The 19,287-nt window shown below is 43.6% G+C and overlaps 1 protein-coding gene across 1 annotated transcript in view; it reads right to left on the minus strand.

Annotated features, from left to right (window-relative positions):
* VWA3B (von Willebrand factor A domain containing 3B) overlaps positions 1 to 19,287 on the minus strand; it is a 65,130-nt gene that overhangs the window by 33,159 nt on the left and 12,684 nt on the right. The window contains 3 exon segments of the mRNA XM_077790887.1: positions 291 to 407; positions 6,772 to 6,896; positions 8,761 to 8,930. Of these exon segments, the coding sequence (XP_077647013.1) occupies positions 291 to 407; positions 6,772 to 6,896; positions 8,761 to 8,930 (412 nt within the window).

Raw genomic sequence — 19,287 nt, forward strand, 5'->3', positions numbered from 1 at the left:
GGTAACTTCTAAACCTAGTCACTGGTAAACTAATAATGGTGTGTTTCAGCCTGACCTGTTAAAGTTTAGCAAGTTTAGGCCATAGTAAACAGATATTTGTATTGGAAAGTCTTAAGCAATCCTAAGTTTAGATAATATTATAGTGCTATATAGACATATAGGTGCTATACCCTGTATACAGACATTGTGGAGAAAATCATCCCCAAACTGATGTGCAATCAAAACTGTTCACAAAAAGATGTTGATCATTAATATAATAGTAGCTGTCTTGAAAGAAACATAAATTATACCTTCCTGAGAAGCAGACTGGTCAGACTCTGATAACATTTCCTGAACCTGTCTCACTGTACTCCTAGCTTCCTCCAGCTCCTTCCAGATCAAAAACACATCTTCACAGACACCAGCTACTGCAAGAAATAATGAACAGAATTTCACATGTAACTCCTCAATCACAACAAAGTCATTGGTATACCCAGATTTTGCCATAAAACCTTGTTTTCTTGAGGCCCTGTTGCAGTGACAAATGCTGTTCTCTGATAGACTTCAAAAAAAGACCTCAAACCTAGCTCCGGGATATGACAAATGTTTAGTATATTGGAGCTAACATCCAAAGTTGTCCACAGATTGTCCCCACAGTGGAAGCAAATACATTTTAGCACTCCTGGAAAATAATAAGGAAAATCCACAATGAAATTCACTTGTTGCCCCCTGAACTTCATTGCAAAACTTGGTTCCAAAGAGTAAGCCCAGTTTTGATATTTTAAAGAGAAGGCAATTTTGAGTCTTTCCATTTCCTAAAGTACATGATTAATTTTATTTAAATTTTTTCTTTCCCTGATGACTATCTAATGAAATTTTGGTAAAGATAAATTAATTTTCATCCTTACAATCATCAACAGTCATAAACAAATGCTACAAAAAAATTTCACCATCAGGCTATATTTTCAAAAAAATTAGAAAGATCCAAAGCTGGAATTGAGATAAGGTTTTCTTAATTTCAACAGATACGTCTTCCATGATGAAAATAATTAAAATAAGTATTTATTTCTTAAAATAAAATTGAGACACCTTGTATATCTAAGCAACAGGATTGCTATTAAAAATGTGTTAAGTTACGCTCAGTTTAAACTGCAATATTGGACAATGCAGAGAAACCGTGTGCAGTATTACATTAAGATCTAAAAGAAACTGAATCATCAGCTATCATAACCACAAATACAGACTACAAATTATTGAAGATCACAGCCTATTAATGAACTGTACATAAAAATGCTGAACAAGGCCAACTGTATCTTATCATCCAGTGGTTCAGATAATATACAGTGATGGTTCACTGTATGAAAGCTAAGATATGCAAACTTCTACTGAAGTAAGCTGCCAGTTGTTTGATAAACTTTCTGGAATTAATAATAATAATTTAAAAAATTATGATGATGATAATAATAATAATAAATTATACAAATAAGAACTCAATTTTAATTGTGAAATGCTTTCAGTTTCCAACAAATATTTTGAATTGTGCTATTGTACACTGCCATCTCCTGGGACCTTCCTGCATTTCAAAACAACTGCTGCAGCCATTAGAACAAAGATCAATATTTCCTAAATCACAAAAAGCTTCAGTAAGGCAGATCAGTCCACAACATGAAACACAAAAGAGAGGAAAAAACCCTCAGTCTGTAATCATTAACTGTTAAACTTAAGAAAAATATTCTCTCAAATTTTTCAGAAATAATTCAACTTTTATTTCATAAGCAATCTCTCCCCAGAAATGCAAGCACATGCAATCACACCACACATAAACGCAGTTCTATGTTTAAGGCTGTGAAGAACATAATTTCAGTGGTGCTGTCTCCAACTAAATCTGGATACCCTCCACAAGCTGTCAATTACTGTCATACAGATTTAATTTTATGACTATTTTAAATATTTTAGAATATTTTTAATCATTTGAAAATATTGAAAGAAATTTGTGTACTTTACCTCTAAAACAATAATGATTATATCATTGTGTTGCTTCATTTCCCCTTAAATTGATGCTTTGGACTCATCACTTTTAAAGGATCATTGTTACATTGGATAGATTAATTGAATTGGTATTACATGAGAAGATATTTTGTCCTCATTTATGCTTGCAGCACAGCATGCCCTTTCAAAGCAAGTGTGCTTGATGTCACTTGCTACACAGGACAAATGCAGGCACCAAGAACTGCCTGTGAAATTCCAGCTGCTTAAAACCTTTTTTTCTGACATTTTCCCTGGATTCAAATGGGAGAGAAGCTTGCAAGCAGTGATATCCACAGCAGCTTTCTCTCTCTACACAGGACGCTCAGAAGCACCTCTGCTTCAGCCTCTTTTCCCCTAGAGCTAGGGAGTGGCCTGTCTTTCAAAACGGAACCCCGAAAATCAAAACCTACATGCAAGGCATAAGATCTTCCAGATGTGGCTCTTAGCTGTGGCCCACCCCTCAAAGCACATCTCTGGTAAATGACCAAGTAAGCATGCACAACACTTTGTTTAAATTCCCTCTGCTCACACTTCAGGTATGCCATTTTTTAGGGACCACCAACTAAAGAACGTCACTGTTCTGAAGTGTGCAATTCCCAACCATTCCAAGCCACTACCTCTTGTACACATTCAGGCACTCATGTCCCAGGAATAATCTTGTCTTAAAAAATTATTTTATCCAGGGAGAGAAAGGGCCCTCCTGGCTCCCCTTGCCATGAAACACTTTCCCAGCTGCTCTGGGTGGCAGTGTAAGAGCCAGACCGCTGGGGATGCCCCAGTTCTGATTCAAAACCCATCCCACTGCAATGGCAGGAGGGTGGCCACCAGGCGCACACTCTAGGGGACTGACCTGAACAGCCTGCTGCACATGTCAGCCTGTGCCAAGCACAGTCAGCTTCCCTTGGCTCTCCCCAGAGCCACCCTGACCCTGCAGAGCACCTCATCCTGGGTAATGTTCCCAGAAAGCCCTGCCTGCAGGTAAAGGTGTTTCTGCTCTGGAGAAGGGAGGGCCTAGAAAAGAGGAAGAGGATGAGAAAGGTTGCGGGGAGAGCCTGTGGCAAGGGGCAGAAGCATTTTGCTGACACCCGTGAACTGAGAAGCAAGATGTTAGACCTAAGCAAAAACACAACCACACTTGCACACGTACATGGAAACTCATAACTGTCCTCATTTCCATTTCCCAGTTAACTGGCAGACAATCTCAAAAGAGGCAGCTTTTCCACATGTACCTATCCACAAACAAACTTATCCAGTTTGACAAGTCACCGTAACCGATTTGATTTCCATATTGCTAATGAAAGAATCCTGCTTTTAAAAAAACAAAAAGTAACCCAACAAAAACCCTACAATATATCCAAAATCTCTACAATATCTTTGAAACAGGAAGCAAATACCAATAGCAAAAGCAAATAATGGAAAACAGAAGCATTTTTTACTTGTCTGAATATCTGACTTAAACCATGGAAGCAAGAAAATCCAAATATAATGCAATAATATATTTTTGAAAATTAATTTGCTGGCAAGGGAAGATAGGAAAATTGATTTTCTTCACTGCCAGTCCCTTTCTCAGCCTCCACGTGGCAGCAGAACACAGCAATACACCTTTAAGCATTGATTTTTAAAATCTCCACTTAGAGGGGGATGAATGAAGGCACAAAGAAACATAAGAGGGTAGTCCACAGCTTTGACCTGCATACCTGCCAGATCAAAGAGCACTGAAACTCACTGCAGCCCAATCCTGCCCCTTTTCCACTGGGCAAATGGACAAAGCAAATGAACTTTGTATCCCATGTGGTACCACAGAACAGCTTCTGCATCACTCTCTACATATTAGCAAAGAGATTTGCCAGGCCAAGGTTAGGCTGCTAAGACTAGACAAAGCTCACACAAGAAAAAAGCAGAGGCAATGATCTTTGCGACAGCTTCCATGCAACGTAGCTACTCTTCAGTCATTATTCTGGCTCTCCAAAGGGAGGGATCAATCTTTCTCACATCAGTGTACATAAACAGTGCAGAATTCATTGACTTCAATGTCATACAGGAGAATGACACTCTTATGCTTTCCTTTTTACACACAACAATGTAAAATATTCCCTATCAAGTTTCTCTAAATGTGCAAAATCAAGCACATCTAAGAACAGAGCCTTATATTGCTCACAAGGAGGTCAGACACTTTGGATTTATCAGATCAGTAAAATCCTGATTTCAGTCCATTTGCATGTTCTCTCCACATGCCAGCTCATCTATTCCACCACAGAGAAACCACTACACAGAAATTTACTGTTTCTGTGTCAGCCACTGAGGACTCTCTATTCATTTTAGGATCTAGTTCAAAGCACCACTACTTTTCAAGCATTATGTAGCAGTTATTGCCCTGTTACTCCAAGCAGATGACACAAATGTGCCCTTTTCCAGAAAGACATCTTTTCTCCACAGCTTCCACCATTCCTTGCCCTCTATGCCTTCAAGGTCCAACTTAAATGTCACCTCCTTTCCACTTATAATTTTAACTACATAACAAGATCACTTCATTCTACAGATTTTTGCAGATAAACAAACTGCACAAAGAATGTAGGCAGAAGTGATAACAGGAAAATTAGTGCTGAATGAGGAGCTATAATCACATTGGTGAAATAAGGCTTTATGTAAAAGCATTTCTCTGCCAGAAGTAAATCTGAGGCTGCCATCATAAGGACCCTAATTCTTTAATGAGTTACACCTGTTTTGATCTTGAGCACCCACTCAAAAAGAGTGTAAAAAATTGTCAGTTTATCACACTTGCTTTCTAAATGTCTGCTCAAGATGCAAAAGAGGGGAGAATTGAGCTCTTATCTAAAATTTTAAATAGTTCTGACTTATTTTGTTAAGCAGATGAAAAGGAATAAACATAAAGATATCCAGTATTTGCAAAATGCTGATATTCAGTGGATACCCTGAAACTATAAGATGTCGTTAAAACAGCTTTTCCAGTCCATATAACATCATTATGAGTTTCAGCCTCCAGCTGTTGCATTTGTGGTGAAAAATGGAACATAATCAAAATATTCCTGTGCCTCCCTTTAGTTTTTAGAAACACCACATTTGAAGGATTAAATGTCTGGTTCATTCTCTATTTATTTCCTTGCATAGTTTATGCCACATGCCCAAGAACCAGTTTCAGAGACCATTAGTGAGTAATCGACACTTTTATTTTTATTGCCCTATTACTACACCCTTGAAGGAGTCTCTGAAACAAGAGAAATCAGACATAGACCAGAATAATGTCTTCAATGTGTTCTCTTTTCTGAAACGACTTAAAATTCTGCATATGACTGAAACACTCCAATTGGCTGCCATAATAGCAATAAGACCCAACCGACAATGCACTTCAAGGGGACTACTGCCCTTTTGAGCGATTAAAGCTATTCAGCTTTCAGCTTTAGAAACAGTGGTGAGGAAGTACTTTCAGTCATACAGGAGCTCCAGGCTCATCTATTGAAGCAGGCTGACTGCCCCAGGGGAAGAGGGAGGCAGCTCCCCTCATGCACACCCCCAAATGTGGTACAGCAAGAAAGCACTCACACCAGTCTGAAGGCAATCATTATACTGCTCTGCATTAGTATGAAACGACAGCGTTTTGAAGTAGACTCTGCTGTTGATTTCTAAACTCTGCATGGGTGAGGCATGAGTGTCCCTTCACAACTCAAAAAAGCAGGTGACACCTCACTACTTTATTTCTGTCCCCCCACAATGGTTCTTTCTCTTGTGCTGTTATAATCATGGTCCTAGTGAAGGATAGGTTAGTATGCAAGAAACTTGATTACAACCCAAATATGGGCCAGTCAGTCCAAGATCGACAAACAGCCTTACATGAGACACCAAATCCACCTTATGCCATACATTCCCTAACAGTGAGGATAACATTGTTCTACCTTTGGGGCAACACTAATGCCCCCAGCAAAAAGGGAGAGTAGGGGTAGGTGTTTTGAGCTACTAGAATAAAGACATCTTACAATTCCTGATGCCTAAAAGAATTTTTTTTTTACTCACCTGCTGAGAAAGACATCAGATTTGACTCACAAAGCCTCACTTCACATCACAAGCCCCTCTCCTCCCACCCTGGCTGAAACCACAGTCCAGTCCCCCACTTAAGATTTACTCAGAGGAAGTAGCACTGTGACTAATATGAAACACATTGAGCTTTCTGCCCAGCTCCACCCACCAATGAAATTGTTTATTTTGGTTGTTTCCTCCTGGTATTTTTTCTATCAGGCCTCCCACCACCACTTTGCACTGTTTTCTCTAAGGTCACTTTACTGTGCTTTTTGCCTGTCTTTGTGACAAATTCTTGGGACAAGGAAGTAAACCTCACGTTGATTTAATCCTCTTATATTAACGATGAACCTGGCCTATATTTATGTTGGCTGTTTATCATATGGTCTGCCACACTATTCCTCTTCCTTTTAACTATTTCTCCATACATTTCCACAAAGTCACTGGCACAAGCACACAAGTACCATTCTTCATATTTCTAAATAAATTATCTTCTTTTTTTCCACTTATCTTTCATTCTCACATGCACATCTTCTAGTCTCTTCATTTTTCTCCTTTCCTTGCCCTCTCCTTCCCACACAGAGAATTTACATTTCCAGAGCAGTCCTGTCCTCACCCCACCCACACCTACAGGTTTCTTTTGATTTTACACTCATCAAATTACTAAACTACATTTCTGTTCTGATATCTTTCTGATAATATCAGTGTAATCTTGGGGTTTATATTGTCTACCTTGTGGCATTTGCCCTTTTACTTTTCCAGAGTTCAGGGCAGTTAATCTTTTTCTATCCTCTTCATATTTTAGTGCAGGTCCAGTAGCATCTCTACAGTTCTTCTTCTCAGCAAAAGCATGGAATCTGTAATACAAAATTAGTTTCAACCAGTACAAAATTAGTTTCAACCAGTACACAAAATACATAAATATTTCTCAATTTTTAAAGAGATGTTTTTCATGCACACAACTACAGAATTATATCTAAAGCTTCAACTACAAAGATTATTCTTATTTTCAAACTTTTAATATACATTTATGTACTTTCTGAAGTCTTCTCATGTAGAATATTCTTCCTTTTTGATATTACTAACTGCAAAGCACCTTACTTTTCAATTTCCTGGAAATCTATTTTTAATTAATGCTTTTAAGAGGCTGAGCAGGCATGTAATTTGAGATGTCTGAGATGACACTAACACCTTTTCATCAGATTATCCTCCCAGCTGAAAGCCTAGCAGGAACATTTATTTCATTATGGACATACAAATCAGGATGACAAGCAGACTTCATTTATCCTCATTGTCAAAACAGGGAAGCTCTCAGAGAAGGAAAAACATGCATTTCTAAAATACAAGTACACTAGAAACAGGTTCAAGGCATGAAAAGCCCATTAACTTGGCTGTTCCTGTGGGAAAGCTGACTTAAACTTATATACAGTTGTTGGGCAACTATCCACCAGCAAGTTATTAACAGGCCTTGTAAGTCTGCACGAAAGTTAGACTCGTGCAAAAAAATGACAGTGAGAATAGTATCAAACAAAAAAAATTCCTCTCAGCTCCCTGCCACAACCCTTTGTGCCTCTGTCTACACCATGCAAGAAACACTCACTTTCCTTTAAAAAAGAAGGTATAAACACTGCCAAAAGAAAATGAGAGATAGTGACTGGCAATGTACCTGGTACCACAGAGGTACCATGCTTCTAAATGACCACAATTATTTTAAACACACATCAGACCACAGCAAACGCAACACTTTCCCATTCTTGTTTTTGGCAGACGCTCCCATCTCCTAAAAGCTATTTCTAAACACAGATGGCTATAAAAGAGCTAAGCAGCTGCCATCTTACCAATTGCTCTGCTGTCATTTGGGAGATTTCTACTGTTGGAGAGCTTCCCACTCTTGCACAAACAACAGTGAAACAGAAAAAAGCTAGCAGCAAATTCACAAGTCTGTAACTGTATGGTGACTTCCGTTAGGCAGAGAAACACCTACTGATTCCTACTGCCTTCTTGCTGTTAAGCATGAGTTTGGTCTTGTGGGTTTTGTATTTGTTCATTTGTTTTCCTTATTTTGATAACAGAATCAAGATTTAAGTCATCTTATTCATTTCTACTGAAGGCTGATTCTCACCACATGGCTGATTCCCAGGATAAAGCAGACAAAGATCCATGTGGAATAGATTAATATCCACCAACCATATGAAAAGGATGCTAGAGAGCACATTACAGAGCTGCTTTTCCACACAACCAGAAGAATAACACCCCGTCATTTTTCTGTTATTCCATGAGCTGCCCATTTAGGCACCTCCTTTTCAGTACATGTCTCTACGGCACTTCACCCAACAAAACTCTAGATCTTTTCCTGCTGCTTGTGCATAGTAACATAATGCTTTGTAATAATGTACAAAGAAACACAACAAAAACTTAAGTTTATGTTGTGACCATTTCCCCTGAACAGTTTTTTCCAGACTTCAAGACAGAGGCAGATAGCCGATGATTTTGGACTTAAAAAGAGAATAGCTTTTCTGAAAGCCAGTGAGAACATAAGCAGAAAAAAAGCTGGACTGTTTAAGTAGGGCTTGCCTTCTAGTCATATCTCTTAAGACTATTTCCATATCCCCAGATCACTTACTGAACAGCTTTGTCTCATTTTCCTCATGGATTATACTCAGGTATGTCCCAATACCATTTCATGAATACTGAAATCTTTACTGTCCTTCTTTGTCATACCTGCCAGAGGTCAAACGGCTCAACTCCTTCAGAAAAATAATTGTTTCATCTTCCCTGGCATTGAAAGACACTGTGTTGACTGGACAGGAGCCATCTGAAACCTTCTCAAGGAGTAGCTGCTTTGTGTCCACTGGAACATCCCCCACAGCAAAGTAATAAACAGCTTCAACCTGTCATTAAACAGAAAAAAAACGGTAATTAGAAGACATTGTTTTACATAAATTTCTGATACTTATTCAAGCATTGTCCTGTCCTCATTATTGGTGGGAAAATTTAGTAAAACTGATGTATTAATTGGGCTATAAGATTTTCACACCTTTGGCTCTTCCTCTCATTTATGCTAGTAATTCACACTAAATTCCCTCAAGTGAGACAAGAACCTATCCCACACTTCCTGGGTCTGATTCTGCTCAATGCAAGCCTCTTTCCACAGACATTAACTGAAGCCAAAGAGAGATGTAAGGAAAGACAATTGCATCATTAGTGAGAAAAAGGCTCTGTGCCATATGCCACTTTAATCAAGAGACATGCTATGTTGGTGCCTTGCCAGGGCTGTAAAGTAGGAACTTTATACCCTAGTTTTACGGGCAGCATGTATTCTGAGGTTAGGAAAGATGACAATCAAGGGAGGGGATTTTCCCATTCTGTTCTGCACTAGTGCAACCTCACTTTGAATATTGTGTGCAGTTTTGGTCACTGCAATATAAGAAAGACACTAAACTATTGGAGAGCATCCGAGAGAGAGCAACAAAGATGGGTCTTGACAGCAAGCTGTCAAGTATGAGAAGTGTCTGAGGTCACCTGGTCTGTTCAGCCTGAAGAAAAGGAAACTGAAGGGAGACCTCATGGTAGTCTACAACTTCCTCATGAGGGGAAGAGGAGGAGTAGCCACTGATTTCTTCTTCATGGTGACCAGTGAGGGAATGGCATGAAGCTGTGTGAGAGAAGGTTGAGGTTGGATATCAAAAAAATTTTTTTACACAGATAGTGGTACTGTGGGCACTGGAACAGTGGTCACAGCACCAAGCCTGACAGAGTTCAAGGATTCTTGGGGATGGTCCTGTGCAGGGCCAGGAGTTGGGTTCAATGATCCTGTAGGATCTTTCCAACCTAGCGTATTCTGTGATTCTGTGATTATTTGAATGCTATTGCTGGTATTTACAGATGATTTGTAGTTTTTATACTTCCCAAAACAGAGAGAGCTTGGCAGTTTTACTATAACCACACTCACTTAGATTCTGAAAATATTATTTCAAGAAGTGAGAGAAGCGAAAAAATGTCTTTTAGTTATTGCTTAAATATTACATTATGAGGGATTTTATGTTACCTGAACCTATCCATGTAATGATCCTCAGGTGAGTATGTTTCTTGAATTTTCACCATCATTAAGAATGAATTTAACAAACAGCTATCCCATGATAACTTTCAAGACAATATATGCAGTATATCAGTTCTATATCATGGTACATACCAGCTGATAAATAACTGATAAAACATTGTTTAACTGAAAAATACATTTTAATACACTCACCTCTGTGCCCACTATGGAGTGGATCATCCTCAAAACTATGCTAAGGCACAGGGAAAATAAGAAGCCAACATGGCTTCACTAAGGGCAAACCATGCCTGACAATTTGGTAACCTTCTTATCTACCTGGACTTCTATCAAGCATTTTACACTGTTCTGCACCACACCCTTGTCTCTAAATTGAAAAAACATGGATTTGGTGGAAGGAACACTCTGTGGATAAGGAACTGATTCAATGTTGCTTTCCAAGAGTCAGAGTGAACAGCTTGACATCCAAGTGGAACTCCATGGTGCTCCTGAGGGGTCAGTAAGGGGACTGGCACTTTTTAACATCTCTGTTGGTGACAAGGACAGTAGGACTGACTGTACCTTCAGTAAGTTTGCCAACACCACTGTGTTGGCACAAGCGGTATGGTGTCTGATGCCCTGGAAGGAAGGGATGCCTTCCAGAGGGACCTGGACAGCCTTGCGACAGGAATGAAGTGAATCTCATGAAGTACAAGGCCAAGTGCAAGGTCCTGCTTCTGGGTAAGGGCAATCCCAAGCTCAAGCACAGGCTGGGTGGAGAATGGATTGAGAGTAGCTGTACAGAGGACTTGGGGGTATTGGTTGATGAGAAGTTCAACATTACCCAGCAATATACGCTTGCATCCCAGAAATACAACTGTATCCAAAGCTGCATCAAAATCAGCATGGCCAGCAAGGCAAGGAAAGTGTGTCTACCTCTCTACTCCACACCCATCAAACCTTTCCTGGAGCATTGTGTCCAGCTCTGGGACCCCCAATATAAGAAGGCATGTATTTGCTGGAGCAAGTCCAGAGGAGAGCCACAGAGATGATCACAAGGCTGGAGTGCCTTTCCTATGAAGACAGACAGATAGTTGGGGCTGTTCAGCCAGAGAAGAGAAGGCTCTGGGTAGACTTTATAGCACCTTCCAGGACCTGAAGGGGCCTGCATGAAAGCTGGAGAGGGACTTTTCACAAGGAGAAGGGAGAATGGCCTTAAACTGAAGGATGGTAGATTTAGATTAGATGCAAGGAAGAAATTATTCACTATGAAGGTGTAAGGCACCAGGAACAATTGTCCAGAGACATTAGGAATGCCCCATCCCAGGAAGTATTCAAGACCAGATTAAATTTGGCTTTGAGCTACCTGATCTAGTAAAAGGTATCCATGCCCATGACAGTAATCTTGGAATTAAGCAGTGTTTAAGGTCCCTTCCAACCCAAACCGTTCTGTGACTCTATGATTCTATTAATATTAATATGAATATTCTATATGCTATAAATGCCAGGATGTGTGCCACAACAGAGAACTATTTGAGTCTGGGATGGCACTGAAGAAATGTGCACTCACATAATTTTATGTAGTAAAGTAACACAGTATGCAAATTCAGTATCACCTACAGTAGTAAAGCAAATTCAGTATCACCTACAAGCATGCTCATACATTTCCACTATTGCCTTGGATACTGATTTGTATTCCAGCTCCCTGAATAATTTCTGCATTTCAAGCATCCTCCCTCATGGACCTTTTGGTATGTTCCTCAACACTGGAAGATGTCTCTCCCAAGCAGCAACCCAGTTTCAGGCTGGGTCAGGCAAACTAACAAAGCAGCACCTTGCCTTCTTGAACTTCTCTTGGATCTTGCAGAGGAGTGAGATGCTCCATGTGGAAGGCAGGGGCCATAGTTACAGACTCCACTTATTTGGGAGCAAGCAGGACCAAGTGTCCTAGCATCACTGATAATTCTAGACAAATACTAAAGTGTCCTGGGTTGTAAGATAAGCTTGTATTCCATTTGCCATCTGTCGAAGGCGAACCGGTTGGACAGGTTTTTTGTTATCTCTCTCAGAGACAATGGTTTGTGTATACACCTTCGACTGATTCAATGAAGGGGGTCCCACCCAGAGGGGAGAAGCAGCTCTCTCCCTCTTCTTCGCGGGACTCCGAGAGAAGCAGCTCTCTCCCTCTCTTCGCGGGATTCCGAGAGAAGCAGCTCTCCCTCTTCTTTGCGGGACTCCGAGAGAAGCAGCTCTCTCTCTCTTCGCGGGATTCCCGGGGAAAGCAGCTCCCTCTCGCTCTCTCTTCGGCGGCACTCGCAGCGAAGCAGCCGGCGCGCGCAGAGGCGACGGCAGCGGAGCTCAGAGGCAACCCCGGCGCAGAGGAAGACCGGCCCCCACTGCCACCAGATCTTCAGAGGAAAATTATACCCTTCTAAAGATCACCACTTCAGCTGCAACTCATCAACTATTGCAAGGGAAAGCAATTGTCCCAGCAAAACCTGATACTGGCATTCCTCAGGTTCTAGACTTTTTCTTTCACTAGTTTTGTTTGTACCGATTGCATTTTCCTTTTAAATTGTTGTCTAGTTTTCTCCTAGTAAAGAATTGTTACTCCCACTCCCATATCTTTGCCTGAGAGCCTTTTAATTTAAAGATCCTCGTAATTCAGAGGGAGGGGGGTTTGCCGTTCTCCATTGCACAGGAGGCTTTGCCCTCTTTCACAGACTCCTGTCTTGTCTAACGAAGACAGAATTTGGCGCCCAACGTGGGGCCCGAGGGCATTGAGAGGGAAAAAGGATTAACAGTTCTTAAGTAATTTGGTTTTGTTGTGTGTAAAAACATCTTCAGCATCACCATGTGGTCTAGTTTACCTTGGTTTGGGTGGCATGTGATCGTAGCTATACTTTTCCCATTTGCAGACCCTTATCTAAAAATGGGTCCTATGACTAAGGCTACGGTGTCTGTTATCAAGTTTGGCTTCTGGGTTAATTGGGTGAGGAATTCATGGATCTTTAATTTCCTCTGGAAGGCAGGTACATGGATTCATAGCTATCACACGTTAACTGTATGTTTTTGGGGTTACTTTAATAACGGTACCTACTGCGAGGAAATAGCACCTGGGCAAACTTTCTCTCAACCTTTTAACCATCTTTTTGGGTCTGTTCCACCAGTTCTCAAAGGGTTAAGATCCTTTATAAGTGCTAATGATACCATACAATGGGTGGTGTTGCTGATAGTCCTGTTATATTTAGCATTCAGAGATAAGGGAAGATTAACCTGGATAACTACCCTCACACCTACACCACAGACTCGAGATGCTGCTGCTCCAGAGCCTGACCCTGCCCCACAGCCCACCTCAGAAATGAACCGCCCAGATTGGGTGAGGGTTCTGGTTAAGGAGATACGAGAGATGCTGAAGGAGTGCATTTCCCCAGCTGGTGAGAAACCGGCCCTTTGCCTTGAGGAGGGACAGTCTAATAGTACAGCTGTGGAACCCACAGATGTTACAACTGTCCAGGTTCCAGCTGAACCACAAGGGCAGTCACGGTCAGCAGCAGTGGCCCCGGTAGAAACAAGGAAGTCTAAGGTGAAAGCAGAGCACCCTGCAGATAGGGACAGGAATGGAGGAACCTCACAACCCACAGGGGAGCCAGAGATTGCTATCATCACCGAGTCCCTGACGTACGAAAGTCTTCGCAATCTGCATAAAGACATTGTGCGACGAGGGCGTGAGGCTTATGCTACCTGGCTACTCCGGGTTTGGGATCTTATGGGTACAGGCGTGCAGCTGGACGGTGGTGAGGCAAGGAACTTGGGACCCTTGACCCAGGACTCGGGTATAAATCAGGTTTTTGTAAGGGAACCAGGGTCCCTTTCTCTCTGGGAGCGGCTCTTAATGAGTGTCAGGGAGAGGTTTATCCACAGAGAGAGAATGCAAGAGCACCATCATAGAATGCGCTGGAAGACCCTCGAGGAAGGGATCCAACAGCTGAGAGAAGTGGCAGTATTGGAGGTACTCTTTGGGAGGGATGGACGACACAATAATGATCCTGACAAGGTCAGGTGTACGGGACAAATGCTGTAGAGTCTGGCAAATCTTGGGCCATCTCAATACGCCACCTTCATTGCAACGATCAATGCTGACACCCACCGGGAGACAATAGGTTCTGTTGCCAACAAACTTAGGAATTATGAGAGTATGATTAATGGCCCAATGCAGGCTCATATCTCAGCTGTGATTAAGGAGTTTAAAGAGGAGATGAGGGAGGAGATAAGGAAGGTTAATACAGCACCCGTGAGAGTCACAGGCCCCAGAATCAGCACCCAACAATCCCCAGCTAGAGAGAGAGGGTACACCCCAAGGGCTAATCTGTGGTTCTTCCTGCGTGACCATGGGGAAGACATGGGGAGGTGGGATGGGAAACCCACCTCTGTCCTGGCAGCACGGGTCCGTCAACTCAAGGAGGGAAACTCTAACCGGGGGAGTTCCACCAAAGTGAAGGTAGCCTCAACCTCCCGTGACCAAGCTTGTGGGTACGATCTGTCAGACCCCCTTGAAGGGACCTCTAGTATGTATGCCCAGGGAAGGAATGATAACCAGTGTTAGAGGGGCCCTGTCTCTAGCCAGGGAGAGGCACGGGAAAACCGGATCTTCTGGACAGTGTGGATCCGATGGCCTGGCACATCAGAGCCACAAAAATATGATGCTTTAGTTGATACTGGTGCACAGTGTACTCTGATACCATCGGGACATGTGGGGGCAGAGCCTGTTTCCATTGCTGGTGTGACAGGGGGATCACAACAATTGACTCTGGTGGAAGCTGAGGTGAGCCTGACTGGGAAGGAGTGGAAGAAACACCCTATAGTGACTGGCCCAGATGCTCCGTGTATCCTAGGTATAGACTTCCTCCGGAACGGATATTACAAAGACCCAAAGGGACTCAGGTGGGCTTTTGGAATAGCCGCTGTAGAGGCAGAAGACATTAAGCAATTGAACACCTTGCCTGGACTGTCAGAAAACCCCTCTGCAGTAGGACTCCTAAGGGTGGAAGAACAACGCGTGCCAATTGCGACCTCGACAGTGCACCGCCGGCAGTATCGGACGGATCGAGATGCCGTGATCCCCATCCACAAAATGATTCGGGAGCTGGAGAGCCAAGGGGTGGTCAGCAAAACCCACTCACCCTTCAACAGCCCCATCTGGCCTGTGCGCAAATCTGACAAAGAATGGAGATTGACTGTGGACTATCGTGGCTTAAATGAAGTGACTCCACCGCTGAGCGCTGCTGTGCCGGACATGCTGGAACTCCAGTACGAGCTGGAGTCCAAGGCAGCAAAGTGGTATGCCACCATTGATATTGCTAATGCGTTTTTCTCCATTCCTCTGGCAGCAGAATGCAGGCCTCAGTTTGCTTTCACCTGGAGGGGCGTGCAGTACACCTGGAACCGACTGCCCCAGGGGTGGAAACACAGCCCCACCATCTGCCATGGACTGATCCAGGCTACACTAGAAAAGGGTGAGGCTCCAGAACACCTGCAATACATTGATGACATCATTGTGTGGGGGAGCACAGCGGCAGAAGTGTTTGAGAAAGGTGAGAGGATCATCCAGATACTACTAGAAGCTGGCTTTGCCGTCAAGAAGAGCAAAGTCAAGGGACCTGCCCGAGAGATCCAGTTCCTGGGAGTGAAATGGCAAGATGGACGGCGCCAGATTCCCACTGAGGTCATCAACAAGATCACAGCTATGTCCCCACCAACCAGCAAAAAGGAAACACAAGCTTTCCTGGGTGCCATAGGTTTCTGGAGAATGCACATTCCTGAGTATAGCCAGATTGTGAGCCCTCTTTATCTGGTTACCCGAAAGAAGAATGATTTCCACTGGGGCCCTGAGCAGCAACAAGCCTTCACCCAGATCAAGCAGGAGATCGCTCATGCTGTAGCCCTTGGCCCAGTCAGAACGGGACCAGAGGTCAAGAATGTGCTCTACTCTGCAGCCGGGAACCATGGGTTGTCCTGGAGCCTTTGGCAGAAAGTGCCTGGGGAGACTCGAGGCCGACCACTGGGATTCTGGAGCCGAAGTTACAGAGGGTCTGAAGCCAACTACACTCCCACAGAGAAGGAAATCTTGGCTGCCTTTGAAGGAGTTCAAGCCGCCTCGGAGGTAATTGGCACAGAAACACAACTCCTCCTGGCACCCCGACTACCGGTGCTGGGGTGGATGTTTAAAGGAAAGGTTCCTACTACCCACCATGCCACTGACGCAACATGGAGCAAATGGATTGCCCTCATCACTCAACGCGCCCGTATTGGAAACCTGAATCGCCCTGGGATTTTGGAGATAATTACGAACTGGCCAGAAGGTGAAAACTTTGGTCTCACTGATGATGAGGAGCAGGTACAAGTGACAAGGGCTGAAGAGGCTCCACCATACAACCAACTACCAGCAGAAGAGACCTGCTACGCTCTTTTCACTGATGGTTCCTGTCGCATTGTAGGGATGAACCGGAAGTGGAAAGCAGCCGTATGGAGCCCCACACGCCAAGTTGCACAAGCTACCGAAGGAGAAGGTGGATCGAGCCAACTCGCCGAACTCAAGGCCGTTCAGCTGGCTCTGGACATTGCTGAAAGGGAGAAGTGGCCAAAGCTCTACCTTTATACTGATTCATGGATGGTAGCCAATGCTCTGTGGGGCTGGCTGGGAAGGTGGAGGAAGGCCAACTGGCAACGTAGAGGAAAGCCAATCTGGGCTGCTGATATATGGAAAGACATTGCCTCTCGGGTGGAAAAGCTGACGGTGAAAGTCCGTCATGTAGATGCCCATGTCCCCAAAAGTCGGGCTAATGAGGAGCACCGAAACAACGAGCAGGTAGATCAGGCAGCAAAAATAGAGGTGTCAAAGATAGACTTAGATTGGCACCATAAGGGGGAGTTGTTCCTGGCTCGATGGGCTCATGATGCCTCAGGTCATCAGGGCAGAGATGCCACCTACAAGTGGGCACGAGACCGAGGGGTGGATCTAACCATGGACAGTGTTTCCCAGGTTATCCATGACTGTGAGACGTGTGCTGCCATCAAACAGGCCAAGAGAGTGAAGCCCCTATGGTATGGTGGGCGGTGGTCCAAGTACAAGTATGGGGAGGCCTGGCAGATTGACTATATCACACTGCCCCAGACACGCCAAGGCAAGCGCTACGTGCTGACCATGGTGGAAGCCACCACTGGATGGCTGGAGACTTTCCCTGTACCTCATGCCACTGCCCGGAACACCATCTTAGGCTTGGAAAAGCAAGTCCTGTGGAGACACGGCACCCCTGAGAGAATTGAGTCTGACAACGGCACCCATTTCAAGAACAGCCTTATCAACACCTGGGCCAGAGAACATGGTATCGAATGGATATATCATATTCCCTATCATGCTCCAGCTGCCGGCAAAGTTGAACGGTGCAACGGACTCCTTAAGACTACCCTGAAGGCACTTGGTGGGGGAACATTTAGAAACTGGGAAATTAACCTGGCAAAAGCAACCTGGATGGTCAACACCCGGGGGTCTGTCAGTCGAGCTGGCCCTGCTCAGTCAGAACCCTTACACGCAGTAGATGGAGATAAGGTCCCTGTAGTACATATGAAAGGTATTTTAGGGAAAACTGTTTGGATTAATCCCACCTCAGGCAAAGACCAACCCATTCGTGGGATTGTCTTTGCTCAAGGACCTGGTTACACTTGGTGGGTAATGCAGGAAGATGGGGAGACCCGCTGTGTACCACAGGGAAACTTGGTCTTAAGAGAGAACTGGGTGTAAGATTTCATGGTGTGCAGATGGAAATAGAATAAGGGGTGGATAATGTCCTGGGTTGTAAGATAAGCTTGTATTCCATTTGCCATCTGTCGAAGGCGAACCGGTTGGACAGGTTTTTTGTTATCTCTCTCAGAGACAATGGTTTGTGTATACACCTTCGACTGATTCAATGAAGGGGGTCCCACCCAGAGGGGAGAAGCAGCTCTCTCCCTCTTCTTCGCGGGACTCCGAGAGAAGCAGCTCTCTCCCTCTCTTCGCGGGATTCCGAGAGAAGCAGCTCTCCCTCTTCTTTGCGGGACTCCGAGAGAAGCAGCTCTCTCTCTCTTCGCGGGATTCCCGGGGAAAGCAGCTCCCTCTCGCTCTCTCTTCGGCGGCACTCGCAGCGAAGCAGCCGGCGCGCGCAGAGGCGACGGCAGCGGAGCTCAGAGGCAACCCCGGCGCAGAGGAAGACCGGCCCCCACTGCCACCAGATCTTCAGAGGAAAATTATACCCTTCTAAAGATCACCACTTCAGCTGCAACTCATCAACTATTGCAAGGGAAAGCAATTGTCCCAGCAAAACCTGATACTGGCATTCCTCAGGTTCTAGACTTTTTCTTTCACTAGTTTTGTTTGTACCGATTGCATTTTCCTTTTAAATTGTTGTCTAGTTTTCTCCTAGTAAAGAATTGTTACTCCCACTCCCATATCTTTGCCTGAGAGCCTTTTAATTTAAAGATCCTCGTAATTCAGAGGGAGGGGGGTTTGCCGTTCTCCATTGCACAGGAGGCTTTGCCCTCTTTCACAGACTCCTGTCTTGTCTAACGAAGACATAAAGGTAAAGAGATAATGAATGGATTTTATTATACAAGATTAACAAAATACTTATTAGCTTTAGAAAAAGGTATACAGAAAGAAAAAATTAACTTTTGCACCTTTCTGTGTTTTAGTTCAGTTTTACAAAGTTTCCTGTCTGCCTCCTCCAGCTAAAGGGCTATCTGAGCCTGCACACAGGTCTCCCAGATGAGACCCAGTCCTTGGACAACACCATGTTCCTACTGCTTTTGTTGAAGAGGCTCCTGGCCCAGAGGTATGCGTGCATACTTGCACAACCATTTTTCCCTGTCTTCCTTCAGATTCACATCTTCTCTCTGTCCTCTCTAAGACTGCAATTAATTCATAAACTTGATATTCAACAAGAATAGAAATTTTCACACTTTTTTCAAGGGAATCACTGCCTGCTTCTGCAACTTTCAAAATGCTGACATTTATTGGGCACAGCTGAAACAGAGCCAAACCCCCACATGAAAATTTTAAAAAATTATGAACCACAGATAATTTACTCTGTTTAACTACAATCCCAGCAATGACGTACCACAAAGGAGATGTTCCTCATAGGCTAGTGGGAAAAGGTTAAAACCTTTCAAGTGAGTCC

This window comes from Lonchura striata, chromosome 2, assembly GCF_046129695.1.
Source record: "Lonchura striata isolate bLonStr1 chromosome 2, bLonStr1.mat, whole genome shotgun sequence".
Taxonomy (NCBI): Eukaryota; Metazoa; Chordata; class Aves; order Passeriformes; family Estrildidae; genus Lonchura; species Lonchura striata.